Source organism: Salvelinus alpinus, chromosome 10 (assembly GCF_045679555.1).
Source record: "Salvelinus alpinus chromosome 10, SLU_Salpinus.1, whole genome shotgun sequence".
Taxonomy (NCBI): Eukaryota; Metazoa; Chordata; class Actinopteri; order Salmoniformes; family Salmonidae; genus Salvelinus; species Salvelinus alpinus.
Window position 1 is genome coordinate 70410890 of NC_092095.1, and position 14373 is coordinate 70425262.

Here is a 14373-nt window from a genome sequence, read left to right on the forward strand (position 1 = left end):
GTAGTAGTAGTATAGTAATAGTAGTAGTAGCAGTAGTAGTTGTGGTAGTATAGTTGTAGTATAGTAGTGGTAGTAGTAGTAGTAGCAGTAGTAGTAGTATAGCAGTATAGTAGTATTAATAATAGTAGTAGTAGAAGTGGTAGTAGTAGTAATAGTAGTAGTACTAGTATTAATAGTAGTAGTAGTAGTATATTAGTAGTAATGGTATGAATACTAGTAGTATTATAGTAGTAGTACTATATTAGTAGTAGTGGTAGTAGTAGTAGTAGTAGTAGTATAACAGTAGTAGAAGTAGTATAGTAGTAGTAATACTAATAATAGTAGTAGTAGTATAGTAGTAATAGTAATAGTAGTAGTACTAGTAATAATAGTAGTAGTGGTAGTATATTAGTAGTAGTATTATAAATACTAGTAGTAGTATAGTAGTAGTGGTATATTAGTAGTAGTAGTTGTAGTAGTAGTAGTAGTAGTATAATAGTAGTAGAAGTAGTATAGTAGTAGTAGTAGTAGTAGTATACTAGTAGTAGTAGTAGTAGTAGTAGTAGTAGTAGTAGTAGTAGTAGTAGTAGTAGTATAATAGTAGTAGTAGTAGTAGTAGTAGTAGTAGCAGTAGTAGTATAGTAGCAGTAGTAATAATAATAGTATGGTAGTATAGTAGCGATAGTATAGTAGTATAGTAGTAATAGTATAGTGGTACCAGTATAGTTGTATAGTGGTAATAGTATAGTAGTACAGTAGTAATGGTATAGTAGTATAGTAGTAATAGTATAGTAGTATAGTAGTAATAGTATAGTAGTAGTAGTAATAGTAATAGTATGGTAGTATAGTAGCAGTAGTAATAATAGTAGTATGGTAGTATAGTAGCGATAGTATAGTAGTAATAGTGGTAATAGTATAGTAGTACAGTAGTAATGGTATAGTAGTATAGTAGTAATAGTATAGTAGTATAGTAGTAATAGTATAGTAGTACAGTAGTAATGGTATAGTAGTATAGTAGTAATAGTATAATAGTATAGTAGTAATAGTATAGTAGGACAGTAGTAATAGTATAGTAGTATAGTAGTATAGTAGTAATAGTATAGTAGTACAGTAGTAATGGTATAGTAGTATAGTAGTAATAGTATAGTAGTATAGTAGTAATAGTATAGTAGTATAGTAGTAATAGTATAGTAGTGCAGTAGTAATGGTATAGTAGTATAGTAGTAATAGTATAGTAGTACAGTAGTAATGGTATAGTAGTATAGTAGTAATAGTATAGTAGTACAGTAGTAATGGTATAGTAGTATAGTAGTAATAGTATAGTAGTATAGTAGTAATAGTATAGTAGTATAGTAGTAATAGTATAGTAGTATAGTAGTAATAGTATAGTAGTACAGTAGTAATGGTATAGTAGTATAGTAGTAATAGTATAGTAGTATAGTAGTAATAGTATAGTAGTATAGTAGTAATAGTATAGTAGTATAGCAGTAATAGTATAGTAGTATAGTAGTAGTAGTATAGTAGTATAGTAGTAATAGTATAGTAGTATAGTAGTAATAGTATAGTAGTATAGTAGTAATAGTATAGTAGTATAGTAGTAATAGTATAGTAGTATAGTAGTAATAGTATAGTGGTATAGTAGTAATAGTATAGTAGTATAGTAGTAATAGTATAGTAGTAGCCTGCTGTTTGACTCTTGGAACCAGTACCAGGTTGCGTCCCTATGGCCCATAGGGCTCTGCTCAGAAGAAGTGCATTGGAGGGAATAGGGATTCATTTGGGATGCACCCAGCCTCTCCTATCCACTCTGCTGTTTGAACAGGAAGATAGAGGAGGCTCTGATCACCCAATCAACACCTTTCCTTTTTATAAGTGTGAGAAGGACAGACGTCCTATTTTGGTCCTAGTAATCTCTGTATCACAACCCTGTTCTAGTAAAGGGATAATCCTGCAAGCATACTGCACAGTACTCTGTCTGTCTGTCTGTCTGTCTGTCTGTCTGTCTGTCTGTCTGTCTGTCTGTCTGTCTGTCTGTCTGTCTGTCTGTCTGTCTCTTTCTCTCATGTGATTACACACACAGCCTGTGTGAAGTGGAGCAAGGAGGCTCTCCATCTGCTGATTAATGACATTCCACCTGACTGCAGGCACAGACTTGTTCATCCAGCTCAACACACACACACACACACGCACACGCACACGCACACGCACACACATACACATACACACACACACACACATACGCACACACACACACGCACACACACCCTTCTGCCTCTCAGCCCCTACAAAGATTTCAGTTTCCAATCAAATTAAATTAAAAACAATATTGATCCATTACAATTGAATACATACCAGTAGACCTATGGTAACTACGGTAACTCAACACACCGATATGATGTTCATTTAGTTGATACTTCTACATCTAAATGTGATTGGATGTCTGCTCACAAGCTATTGAAGTCAGGTTAATGAGTGTCAAGTCTTCTGTAGAATGGTTCCAGTCCAGTAATCATTTATGTATGAGGCACACCCAGCTTACCGTGCCTAAAGTACTGACGACTAACTACAGATCATGAGATCACAGGCCAGAGACAGAGCTACATGTAGCACCTAGCTACTAAACAACCAGATAGAGACAGAGAGACAGAGAGAGAGACAGAGAGAGAGACAGAGAGAGAGACAGAGAGAGAGACACAGAGAGAGAGACAGAGAGAGAGAGAGAGAGACAGGCAGAGAGAGAGACAGAGAGAGACAGGGTAAAAAAGAGAGACAGAGAGAGAGAGAGAGAGAGAGAGAGTGAGAGAGAGACAGGGGAAAAAAGAGAGAGAGAGAGAGAGAGAGAGAGAGAGAGAGAGAGAGAGAGAGAGAGAGAGAGAGACAGGGGGAAAAGAAGGACAGAGAGACAGAGAGAGATAGACAGAGAGAGACAGAGAGACAGACAGAGAGAGAGAGACAGAGACAGGGGGAAAAAGAGAGACAGACAGAGCAAGAGAGACAGAGACAGACAGACAGACAGACAGACAGACAGACAGATGGGAAAAAGAGAGACAGAGAGAGAGAGAGAGATAGGTAGACAGAGAGAGACACAGAGAAAGAGAGAGAGACAGACAGAGAAATAGACAGAGAGAGAGAGAGCAGAATTAGGGCGATACCCGCTAATTATCAAAATCCAGAAAAGAGCTGTTAAATTCTACAACCACCTAAAAGGAAGTGATTCCCAAACCTTCCATAATAAAGCCATCACCTACAGAGAGATGAACCTGGAGACTTCGTCCCCTAAGCAAGCTGGTCCTGGGGCTCTGTTCACAAACACAATCACACCCCACAGAGTCCCAGGACAGCAGCACAATTAGACCCAACCAAATCATGAGAAAACAAAGAGATAATTATTTCTAATGTGTCAAGTAATTAACATAAAAACAGAGCAAACTAGAATGCTATTTGGCCCAAAGCAGGGAGTACACAGTGGAAGAATACCTGACCACTGTGACTGACCCAAACTTAAGGAAAGCTTTGACTATGTACGGACTCAGTGAGCATAGCCCTGCTATTGAGAAAGGCTGCCGTAGGCAGACCTGGCTCTCAAGAGAAGACAGGTTATGTGCTCACTGCCCACAAAATGAGGTGGAAAATGAGCTGCACTTCCTAACCTCCTGTCAAATCTATGACCATATTAGAGACACATATTTCCCTCAGATTACACAGACACACAAAGAATTTGAAAACAAACCCGATTTTGATAAACTCCCATATCTACTGGGTGAAATACCACAGTGTGACATCACAGCCGCAAGATTTGTGACCTGTTGCCACAAGAAAAGGGCAACCAGTGAAGAACAAACACCATTGTAAATACAACCCATATTTATGATTATTTATTTTCCCTTTTGTACTTTAACCATTTGCACATCGTTACAACACTGTATATATACATAATATGACATTTGAAAGGTCTTTATTCTTTTGGAACTTTTGTGAGTGTAATGTTTACTGTTCATTTTAATAGTTTATTTCACTTTTGTATATTATCTACTTCACTTGCTTTGGCAATGTTAACATATGTTTCCCATGCCAATAAAGCCCTTGAATTGAATTGACTTGAATTGAGAGAGACATAGAGAGAAAGAGAGTGAGAAAGACAGATAGACAGAGAGAGACAGAGACACACATAGACAGAGACAGACAGAAGGTCTTTACCTGGCATGCACTCCATGACACGTGGTGGGGTGGGGGAGAGGGAGGTGAACTGGGTTGGGGATTCTGACCCCTCACAGTCACACTTACAGGCTCGTCCTGTCCATGTCTCAGTCACTTCCTCCCCCTGAAACACAGAGAGGGAGAGGTGGAACATTAGTCTCTAAGGCCAGGGCAGGGTTCTTTAACTCAGGTCCTGGAGAACTACTTGGGTGTGAACTAAAGTAGGCAGAGGCTCTGCAGGACTGGAGCTGGAGAAGACCTCTGCCTTAGGTTGGAGGACATCAGTCAATTCACACATACATTACATTATCATTTTATATGTTTGATGATCAATCACTAGATTTGATTGCACCTACCTCCTGAGCGTGTACACGGATTAGAACTGTTGGGACAGACCCCCAGCGCAGCACAGAGACAGAACATTAGATGTAAAGACAGAAACACTTTCCAACCATAACAAGTCTCTCATATTCCATACATGTACAGTCTGTCCATTCCACAGTCTGACTACTAGACCACAATTAATCCAGCACATTATTCAGTGAAGCATGTCGCCTGGTGAGGGATTTGAATATTGGGAAACTAGACACATAACTGCTACAGTAAAACTATAACAATCCATCTATTTATAACAGAAATACCTAAAAATATCTGTTGTTTCTTTCAGTATTCAATCCAACACCAATTGTTTTATTTTTTTATTTATTTAACTAGACAAGTCAGTTAAGAACAAATTCTTATTTACAATGACGGCCTACCCCGGCCAAACCCTAACCTGGAGGACGCTGGGCCAATTGTGCGCCGCCCTATGGGACTCCCAATCACAGCTGGTTGTGATGCAGCCTGGAATCAAACCAGAGTCTGTAGTGACGCCTCTAGATGCAGTGTCTTAGACTGCTGCGCCACTCGGGAGCCCAATCAACCAATATATGTTTCTTTCAGTATTCAATCCAACACCAATCAACCAATATGTGAAAATATTTGACAGTGCATATTAAAGCTGTACAACCATTTCAACCCACCACACTCTAGAAGCCTATAGTCTGAGGTCATGCTTTGATCAAACTCACCATCCAGAGAGACACAGACATAATGAGGGAAGACAAAGGCAAAGAAGAGACGAACATACCGTTAGAGACAAGCAGGAGGGCCAACAGAATACACTGTCCATGGGATTCCATCTTCATGCCTACACAGTGACAGGACCACACTGAGGCACTATACTGAAGCACTATACTGAAGCCACTCTGACAGCACTAGGGCTGGATTATGATAATCCACAGGACACTAATGGCCAGTAATACCCTTTATCTCCTCACAAAGTCCCTCCCTCATCTGTTGAGGGCCAGTTGGGAAAATGCAATGAGGATACAGTAATGCAATGTGTAATGTACCAGAGCATGGTCCTACTGGCTAGTTCCCCTGAAGGGGCCCAGCTGCTATACCCTGTCACCCATATCATGGAGCAGAAGGTGTACTCAAGGCATTTAGGGTTGTCTATTTTAGGAAATGATTTCTTTGCAGAATAAGGGAATAGTGTGTGTGTGTGGGTTCAACATAACAGCAACCCCCAGACTTTCTGTATAAGGTTTTCATTATTTTCAGACCAGGAAGTATCATTTTTATTTATAAAGATAAATAGGTTCTCCGATTGGTCAGATGGGTTAACGTGTCAAAACGTTTCAAAATGCTGGAACTAAAAGTGACCCAGCCAGGCGTGAACAGCACAGGTGCACACCATAGATAAATTGCCCAAGGCTGAATTCAATCTTCATAACACCAAAGTGGGTGTCATAGGCCTATAAAAAGGTCATTGTAAATAAAAAAAATTATAAATCTATCCAAAGGAAAAACACAATGAAGGTCTTTATTAGCAGAACAACGAAGAAACCCTTCAGAGCGCAGAAGAGAAAAAACAAGGCCTACTCGACCTTCATCTACAAGATCCGGAGAGAGGTTGGCAATAATGGGCCACATTTGGCATTACTTAAAGTTATTTGGTGTAAATTGATGTCACAGGGCTTGCCAACCCTATTCCTGGAGCGCTACCCTGCTGTAGATATTCGATCCAACCTCCGTAACTAACCTGATAAAATGTATCAACCAGCTAATTATTAGATTCGGGTGCGTTAGGTTTGGAGCAGAAACCTACAAGAATGCTTTTTTAAAAGTTTTTAATTACAGGGTGAAGGCATCCCCACCATGGACTGTTTGTTGGTGAACCAGTCTACCTGCCCACGGAGGGTGCTGGTCCGTCTGGTCGGCTCCGAGGCCGCCCGCCTGTCACGGCTCAACAGGAGGAAAGTCATCACCCAACTAGAGGTCCACACTGCCATGGCGCGGCTGAGACAGGGCAGAAAACATGCCAGGCAACCGGGCGCCTGAATGGTCTTATGGACACTTTGAATTTTATGTGTATTTAATAAAGATGTCTTGTTTTTACTTATTGTGTTGTCATTCCAACAAATCAATGCACCACTAAATGTGTAAAACAAATTGCGCACCTGAAGGTTGTATAATTGAATATTAACGCGGTATGCTCTCGCCTCTAATGGCAGTCCAATTACTTCGAGGGGCGGGGAAATCATGACCATAATTGATGCATTTGCTTGTCAGGGGAGCAGCTGCGCGCCAAACTCTGTCAACCATAGCCGAACTCCGGCGCGTGGGGAAAGCGGAAATCAAATGGACCCTTTTGTTCCTCGCGGTGCGTGATGCCCACTCAACACGCGTGTTGATTAAGGAAGCGGAAGCGTACACTGTGCAAGACTCATATTTTGGCGTAGATTCTGCTGCGGCACAACCGAACATCTTTATCAACCCAACCGGTGTCCAGGACGAACAGGCTGGGTGGTCTTGGACTTGTAGTAGGTAAGTCGTTTACTGGCAATAGGCTATTCGTCACTGAATCAGCTGTTGCATCCTGTGTAGGGAATTTAATTATATTCACCTTTGCAGATTTTACATGTGAACAGCAACAGGTGTTTGTCTCCTTGCAGATCAATGGGCATACTACAGTGACGCATGCAGGATGAATTAGTTTATGCGACATGTTTAATTTAATAGAGCAGAATTATGTGCGTATTTCGCCATTTGTTGTTTTTCCCCCCACCAAGAGCCGTTTGTGAAATGAGATGCTGCTGGGGTATTGTAACAGAGGCTGAGAGCGAGGCGATGTTGGTTATTCATAGTTGATCCCAATGGACTTTTTGTTTCATGCTATATCAAACATGTGCCTCCATGGCAACCCATTACTGATTTTAACCAATTCACATGTGAACATCAACAATTAGGCTTCAACTGGAGGCTTTTCAGCAGGGACAGCCTCAATTACATCTCAATATCACAATTGCATACAAAAGTATGTGGAAACCCCTTCAAATGACTGGATTTGCCTATTTCAGCCACATCTGTTGCTGATGATGGGTGTATTAGGTCGAGCATCCAGCCTTGCAATCTCCATAGACAAACATGGGCAGTATAATGGCCTTACTGAAGAGCTCAGTGGCTTTCAACGTGGCACCGTTATAAGATGCCACCTTTCCAACAAGTCTGTCACATTTCTGCCCAGCTAGAGCTTCCCCAGTCAACCTTAAGTGCTGTTATTGTGAAGTGGAAACATCTAAGAGTAACAACGGATCAGCCAACGAAGTGGTAGACCACACAAGCTCACAGAACAGGACCACCAAGTGTTGCAGTGTGTAGCGTGTAAAAACAGTCTGTCCTCGGTTGCAACACTCACTATCGTGTTTCAAACTGCCTCTAGAAGCAACATCACAATAACTTTGTCGGGAGCTTCAAGAAATGGGTTTCCATGGCCGAGCAGCCGCACACAAGCCTAAGATCACCATGCGCAATGCCAAGTGTCAGCTGGAGCGGTAAACTTCGCTGCCATTGAACTCTGGAGCAGTGGAAACATGTTCTCTGGGTTGATGAATCACTCTTCACCATCTGGTAGTCCGATGGACAAATCTGGGTTTGGTGGATTCCAGGAGAACGCCACCTGCCCCAATGCATTGTGCCAACTGTAAAGTTTGGTGGAGAAGGAATAATGGTCTGGGGCTGTTGTTCATAGTTCGGGCTAGGCCCCTTAGTTCCAGTGAAGGGAAACATTAACGCTACAGCATACAATGACATTCTAGATGATTCTGTGCTTCCAATTTGGTGGCTACAGTTTGGGGAAGGCCCTTCCCTGTTTCAGCATGACAATGCCCCCATGCACAAAGCGAGGTCCATACAGAAATGGTTTGTCGAGATCGGTGTGGAAGAACTTGAGCCCTGACCTCAACCTCATCTAACACATTTGGGATGAACTGGAGCGCCGACTGCGAGCCAGGCCTAATCACCCAACATCAGTGCCAAACCTCACTAATGCTCTTGTGGTTAAATGGAAGCAAATCCCCTCAGCAATGTTACAACATCTAGTGGAAATCCTTCCCAGAAGAGTGGAGGCTGTTATAGCAGCAAAGCGGGGACCAACTCTATATTAATGCCCGTGATTTTGTCATGTAGTGTACTTTTCGCTTCCTCTCTCGTCTCCTAAGAACCCATTGAAGGAGAAGGTTAGAGGGGAGGGACCGCTGGCTTTCTCATCCAATGGGTTTTGAGGAGAGAGGATTCAAGGAGTATGCCATTTTTCTCTCTCTCGCCCTCTGTCTGCCTGTCTGACTCTCTCCCTCTCTGTTTCCATTCACAGACATACTGCCTTACCCTTAACAGAATGACCACAGACATACTGCCTTGCCCCTAACAGAATGGCCACAGACATACTGCCTTGCCCCTAACAGAATGGCCACAGACATACTGCCTTGCCCCTAACAGAATGGCCACAGACATACTGCCTTGCCCCTAACAGAATGGCCACAGACATAATATTACATGATACAGAACCCTTGGGTCACTGACATCTGTGACTGCTGGACGCCTGTAGTGACTGCTGGACGCCTGTAGTGACTGCTGGACGCCTGTCGTGACTGCTGGACGCCTGTCGTGACTGCTGGACGCCTGTAGTGACTGCTGGATGCCTGTAGTGACTGCTGGACGCCTGTAGTGACTGCTGGACGCCTGTAGTGACTGCTGGATGCCTGTAGTGACTGCTGGACGCCTGTAGTGACTGCTGGACGCCTGTAGTGACTGCTGGACGCCTGTAGTGACTGCTGGACGCCTGTAGTGACTGCTGGACGCCTGTAGTGACTGCTGGACGCCTGTTTAAAAAAATATATATATTATTTCACCTTTATTTAACCAGGTAGGCTAGTTGAGAACAAGTTCTCATTTACAACTGCGACCTGGCCAAGATAAAGCAAAGCAGTGCGACACAAACAACAACACAGAGTTACACATGGAATAAACAAGAGTACTGTCAATAACACAAAATAAAAAAAAGAACGTCTATATACAGTGTGTGCAAATGGCATGAGGAGGTAAGGCAATAAATAGGCCATAGTAGCGACGTAATTACAATTTAGCAGATTAACACTGGAATGATAGATGAGCAGATGATGATGAGCAGATGATGGTGTGTAAGTAGTGATACTGGTGTGCAAAAGAGCAGCAAAGTAAATAAAAACAATAAAGGGATGAGGTAGGTAGATTGGGTGGGCTATTTACAGATGGACTACGTGCAGCTGCAGCGATCGGTTAGCTGCTCAGATAGCTGATGTTTAAAGTTGGTGAGGGAAATGTAAGTCTTCAGCTTCAGCGATTTTTGCAATTCATTCCAGTCACTGGCAGCAGAGAACTGGAAGGAAAGGAGGCCAAAGGAGGTGTTGGCTTTGGGGATGACCAGTGAGATATACGAGGCGACTGTAGTGACTGCTGGACGCCTGTAGTGACTAGCATTATGGGATGTGGCACCTCCGTCACCACCAACAACAAGGGGAGGAGACTGACGACAGGTGAGACAGACTGGGGACAAGTGATGGTTCTCATTGTCTTCCCCCAGGACTCATGTAGCCTGGTCCCAGATCTGTTAAGGTTGGCACAGCAGAAAACTGTAGTTGGCAAGACAATACAAACAGATCTGGGACCAGGCTACATCTCGTAGATTGTGAATCCAGTGAATATACAGATCTGGGACCAGGCTACATCTCGTAGATTGTGAATCCAGTGAATACACAGATCTGGGACCAGGCTACATCTCGTAGATTGTGAATCCAGTGAATATACAGTTTGATCATAGAGCACCTTTTGACATCTTTGAGAATTCAGTATGTTTATCAGCCGGCAGCTGATGAATTAGAAATGGTGTAGTTTTCCCTCCTACTGTAGTTGGATGTTTTCAAGATGTTGGTCAAATGTTCTGCTTTTCTTTGCCTTATTTCTTTACTTCTTCTTTTAGCTGACAAACTTGTTTAAATGAATTTACTCTGAAGTGATTTTCTACTTCTGATTCTCTTTCCTCCCTGGTGTGTTGTTAATTCTGCCTCTCTCCCTCTGAACTGGTTCACTATACATTATTTTATTTAATCACTCCTCACTACAGACGAGATGGCCAAGAACACTCCCAGCCCTGCACTGGGTAAGAGGCCTCCTCTCATGTCACCCCTATTGCGGAGTCCTATTGGTCAACCTTACTGTATCATTGTGTCCTATTGGTCAAGGCCCATGGTCATCCTGTGTGTCTCTCTTTCTCTTGGCCTCTATCTTTGTGTTTTCTGACTCCCTCATGGCTTCATTAGTTTTCAGTACTGCTAACTACCTGCAGGGGACTGTTATTAAACAGCAACGTTATTAAACTGTTATTTTATTCAGTACCGCTAACTACCTGCAGGGGGCTGTTATTAAACAGAAACGTTATTAAACAGTTATTTTATTCAGTACCGCTAACTACCTGCAGGGGGCTGTTATTAAACAGCAACCTTTATTAAACTGTTATTTTATTCCGCCTTCCATCTCCTCCTCTCAGCTATGAAAGCAGCCATCCTGATCCAGCGCTGGTACAGACGTTACATAGCCAGGTTAGAGATGAGACAGAGATACACCTGGAACATCTTCCAGTCTATAGAGTATGCTGGGGAGCAGGACCAGCTACAGGTAATGGAGACGGAACCCAGGTGGCTCAGCCTCGTCTGAGACCTGAAGAGGCCTCGGCTTTAGCCAGCAGGCCAACACAGGCTGTTAGTACTTGGCCATATGGAATACAACTGACTCTGTTTGAATCTTCCTCAGCTCTCCAGTTTCTTCAGTTTCATGCTGGACAACTTCACTCAACCCAATGGGAATGGTCCAGGTAACTAACATTTTCTTATGTTTTCAGGAAAATTGTTGTACTGTCAGTTCCTAGCACAAAAAAAATGGAATGCCCATAATTATTTATAGACTGAACAAAAAACGTCCCGATCCATTAATAGCCTATGCCTAAAACATATTATGGTGAAGATGTTGCTTAGCAACAGCGTCCGCATGCTATTCTGTTTTCCTCTGCTGTAGTAATGTGGGATATTGTGTTCTTGTGACTGCTGCTGCCACAGCTGGGGCCTGCCTGTACACGTACAGACCAACACCTTGCTGCAGATAATTAGCCAGCCAGGCTCTTTAGTGTTCAAGACAACAGGAGACGATGCTCAGACCATCTTGCCTATTTTTACAATATATAAGTTGTGCTTTTAATGACAGTAGATACAGTGTAGGTGATCTCTGTGGGTTTTGATCAGAGTAAATATGATAAACTGACTGGTTGTTTAGAGATGTGTTCTGAAGACAGAAGCGACCACTCCACAGATAGTGTCTGAGAGAGGTGTGGCTGCTGTCCTCTTCAATAACAACATCTGATTATGATGTCCTGCCTGTTTGTCTCCACAAAGGAGTGTCTGTGGCTGGACGTTAACCTACTGTAGCAGGCTATTCCAGAGGTGGAACCCCCTGTGGGTTCTATTCTATTAACCCCCCTGTGGGTTCTATTCTATTAACCCCCCTGTGGGTTCTATTCTATTAACCCCCATGTGGGTTCTATTCTGTTAACCCCCCTGTGGGTTCTATTCTGTTAACCCCCCTGTGGGTTCTATTCTATTAACCCCCCTGTGGGTTCTATTCTATTAACCCCCCTGTGTGTTCTATTCTATTAACCCCCCTGTGTGTTCTATTCTATTAACCCCCCTGTGTGTTCTATTCTATTAACCCCCCTGTGGGTTCTATTCTATTAACCCTCCGGTGTGTTCTATTCTATTAATCCCCCTGTGGGTTCTATTCTATTAACCCCCCTGTGGGTTCTATTCTATTAACCCCCCTGTGGGTTCTATTCTATTAACCCCCCTGTGGGTTCTATTCTATTAACCCCCCTGTGGGTTCTATTCTATTAACCCCCCTGTGGGTTCTATTCTATTAACCCCCCTGTGGGTTCTATTCTATTAACCCCCCTGTGGGTTCTATTCTATTAATCCCCCTGTGGGTTCTATTCTATTAACCCCCCTGTGGGTTCTATTCTATTAACCCCCCTGTGGGTTCTATTCTATTAACCCCCCTGTGGGTTCTATTCTATTAACCCCCCTGTGGGTTCTATTCTATTAACCCCCCTGTGGGTTCTATTCTATTAACCCCCCTGTGGGTTCTATTCTATTAACCCCCCTGTGGGTTCTATTCTATTAACCCCCCTGTGGGTTCTATTCTATTAACCCCCCTGTGGGTTCTATTCTATTAACCCCCCTGTGGGTTCTATTCTATTAACCCCCCTGTGGGTTCTATTCTATTAACCCCCCTGTGGGTTCTATTCTATTAACCCCTCTGTGTGTTCTATTCTGTTAACCCCCCCTGTGTGTTCTATTCTGTTAACCCCCCCTGTGTGTTCTATTCTGTTAACCCCCCCTGTGTGTTCTATTCTATTAACCCCCCTGTGGGTTCTATTCTATTAACCCCCCTGTGTGTTCTATTCTGTTAACCCCCCTGTGTGTTCTATTCTGTTAACCCCCCTGTGTGTTCTATTCTGTTAACCCCCCTGTGTGTTCTATTCTGTTAACCCCCTTGTGTGTTCTATTCTGTTAACCCCCCTGTGGGTTCTATTCTGTTAACCCCCCTGTGGGTTCTATTCTGTTAACCCCCCTGTGGGTTCTATTCTGTTAACCCCCCTGTGGGTTCTATTCTATTAACCCCCCTGTGGGTTCTATTCTATTAACCCCCCTGTGGGTTCTCTATTCTATTAACCCCCCTGTGTGTTCCATCCTCCAGTTTGATTCTATTCTATTAACCCCCCTGTGTGTTCCATCCTCCAGTTTGATTCTATTCTATTAACCCCCCTGTGTGTTCCATCCTCCAGTTTGATTCTATTCTATTAACCCCCCTGTGTGTTCCATCCTCCAGTTTGATTCTATTCTATTAAACCTGCGTGTTCCATCCTCCAGTTTAATTCTATTCTATTAAACCTGCGTGTTCCATCCTCCAGTTTAATTCTATTCTATTAAACCTGCGTGTTCCATCCTCCAGTTTAATTCTATTCTATTAAACCTGCGTGTTCCATCCTCCAGTTTAATTCTATTCTATTAAACCTGCGTGTTCCATCCTCCAGTTTGATTCTATTCTATTAAACCTGCGTGTTCCATCCTCCAGTTTGATTCTATTCTATTAAACCTGCGTGTTCCATCCTCCAGTTTGATTCTATTCTATTAAACCTGCGTGTTCCATCCTCCAGTTTGATTCTATTCTATTAAACCTGCGTGTTCCATCCTCCAGTTTGATTCTATTCTATTAAACCTGCGTGTTCCATCCTCCAGTTTGATTCTATTCTATTAAACCTGCGTGTTCCATCCTCCAGTTTGATTCTATTCTATTAAACCTGCGTGTTCCATCCTCCAGTTTGATTCTATTCTATTAAACCTGTGTGTTCCATCCTCCATGTTGTCAGATCTGATCTCCCACCTGCTGGACCCGGTGGTTGACCCGTGGTCAGACAGAGAGAGACAGACCATGTATGAACAGATCACTGTTCCTGAGTCCTACAGCGGTCCTCACCTCACCTTCCCCCTCACCGTCTCTCACACCAACGCCCTGCTCTCTGCATTCAAAGAACAACAGGTACCGTACCATTCAATTCAAACTTTATTTTTCCCACTGTGTGCTACAGGACCAGTATTCTTAAAGCGTCTCAGAGTAGTAGTGCTGGTCTAGGATCAACTTCACCGTGTCCGTATAATCATACTCATTATGATCTAAAAGGCAAACACTGATCCTAGATCAGGACTGCTTTCTGAGTATGTGCCCAGGGAG

The 14373-nt window shown here is 42.8% G+C and overlaps 2 protein-coding genes across 7 annotated transcripts in view; one reads left to right on the forward strand and one right to left on the reverse strand.

Moving 5' to 3' along the window:
* The window catches only part of rs1a (retinoschisin 1a), a 34829-nt gene extending 29197 nt beyond the window's left edge, over nt 1-5632 (reverse strand). The window contains exons 1-3 of one of the 2 annotated variants that reach the window (XM_071330811.1): nt 5306-5498; nt 4533-4558; nt 4177-4300 (exon numbers count right to left, since the gene is read on the reverse strand). In XM_071330811.1, the coding sequence (XP_071186912.1) occupies nt 4177-4300; nt 4533-4558; nt 5306-5363 (208 nt within the window). In that variant the 5' untranslated portion in view covers nt 5364-5498. Of the gene's footprint in view, nt 1-4176; nt 4301-4532; nt 4559-5305 lie in introns of both variants that reach the window. The other variant, XM_071330812.1, reaches the window with a different exon arrangement.
* A 257-nt stretch (nt 5633-5889) lies between these two features.
* The window catches only part of ppef1 (protein phosphatase, EF-hand calcium binding domain 1), a 63107-nt gene continuing 54623 nt past the window's right edge, over nt 5890-14373 (forward strand). For 2 of the 5 annotated variants that reach the window (XM_071330819.1, XM_071330823.1), the window contains exons 1-7: nt 5890-6132; nt 6361-7047; nt 8873-10073; nt 10661-10696; nt 11084-11211; nt 11347-11407; nt 14012-14181. In XM_071330819.1, coding sequence (XP_071186920.1) covers nt 10019-10073; nt 10661-10696; nt 11084-11211; nt 11347-11407; nt 14012-14181 — 450 coding nt within the window. In that variant the 5' untranslated portion in view covers nt 5890-6132; nt 6361-7047; nt 8873-10018. The other 3 variants (XM_071330820.1, XM_071330822.1, XM_071330821.1) reach the window with 3 other exon arrangements.